The sequence below is a fragment of the Entamoeba histolytica genome, genomic scaffold (assembly GCF_000208925.1).
Source record: "Entamoeba histolytica HM-1:IMSS scf_1104750516777 genomic scaffold, whole genome shotgun sequence".
NCBI classification, from domain to species: domain Eukaryota; phylum Evosea; order Mastigamoebida; family Endamoebidae; genus Entamoeba; species Entamoeba histolytica.
The window spans coordinates 1-1,304 of NW_001916059.1; the positions used below are offsets into that span (position 1 = coordinate 1).

At 30.2% G+C, this 1,304-nt stretch overlaps 1 protein-coding gene across 1 annotated transcript; it reads left to right on the forward strand.

The window, feature by feature from the left end:
- Positions 1-52: 52 nt before the first annotated feature.
- Positions 53-784, forward strand: EHI_034010 (uncharacterized protein; the record flags this gene model as incomplete). The annotated part of the gene is made up of 1 exon (XM_001914552.1): positions 53-784. One exon carries the CDS (start codon positions 53-55, stop codon positions 782-784), a length of 732 nt encoding a protein of 243 aa, XP_001914587.1.
- Positions 785-1,304: the final 520 nt, after the last annotated feature.

The following is a 1,304-nucleotide window of genomic DNA, read 5'->3' on the forward strand; positions in this document are numbered from 1 at the left end:
TCATTATTTTCACAATGTCTTTAAAACAAAAGAAATGATGGATAAACAAAACATGAGTTATGTTTCAAGAGAACGAGAGACAGAAGAAGTTATGAAAAGACAACAACAAGAAATAGAAGAAAAAGAGAAACTTCTTAAACAACAAGAACAAGCATTTGAAGAAGAGAAAAGAGCTATGAATTGTAATCTCCAAGAGCAGATGGAACAACAGAAAATAGAACATCAAAGGGAATTAGAAAGGATGAAACAAGAGCAAGAAAATATGAGATTAGAACAAGAACAATTAAGACAAGCACAACTAAAAGAATTGGAAGAACAAAAACAACAAATGATGAAAGAACAACAACAAATGAAAGAACAACAAGAACAAGAGAAATTAAGAATGCAACAAGAATTAGAACACAATCAAAAAATGATGGAGGAACAAAAACGAAGAATGATGGAAGAACAAGCAAGAATCAAACAAGAAAGTCAATGTCCACCAATGCAAGGATTTCCACAACAACCACCAATGCAAGGATTTCCACAACAACCACCAATGCAAGGATTTCCACAAGAAAATCAATATCCACCAATACATGAAAATCCACCACAAGCACCAATTGGACAAGGAAATGTTTGTTATGTAGAATTTGGAGGACCTGTTCCACCACAAGCACCTATGGGAATAGGAAACAATGGATATATGGGATTTGGAGCAGTCGAACCAATGGGAGGAAATATTTATCCACCTGGACATCCATTATATGGAGTTAACACAACAACAAGTTATCCATATTACTAATTGAATCATGAAAAGGAAAAGATTTTGATTAGATTTTTACAAAATAAAATGATAAGATGATAAATTCATAACATAACTCTTAGTTAAAACAATGAAAAGAAAATATATCACCACAATTCTTTCATACCTTCCAATTGAAGAAATAAAAAAAGGAGAATTAATTAATTCTAAATGGTCTAAGATAATTTCTTTAATGAATAAATATTATAGTCTCACTGGAAACCAATGGAATAAACAATCATTAGAATTTAAATACCTTGATTGTTTGACTTTAGTTAAAAATAGAGAACCACTTATTTCTCTTCCAAATTGTCATATCTCTAATTTCCATTTTTATGCACTTTCTCTTTATGGGATTAATGAACTTCAATGTATTGTTTGTCCAGAAAATATCATTCATTTAGAATTATATTTTATAGACTCTCTTGGACCTATTTGGTTAGGTCAGTTAAAGGCTTTTGTTAATCTCAAATATTTGAAGATAATATCATTCATGTATGAAATGGATTGTTCAAATATT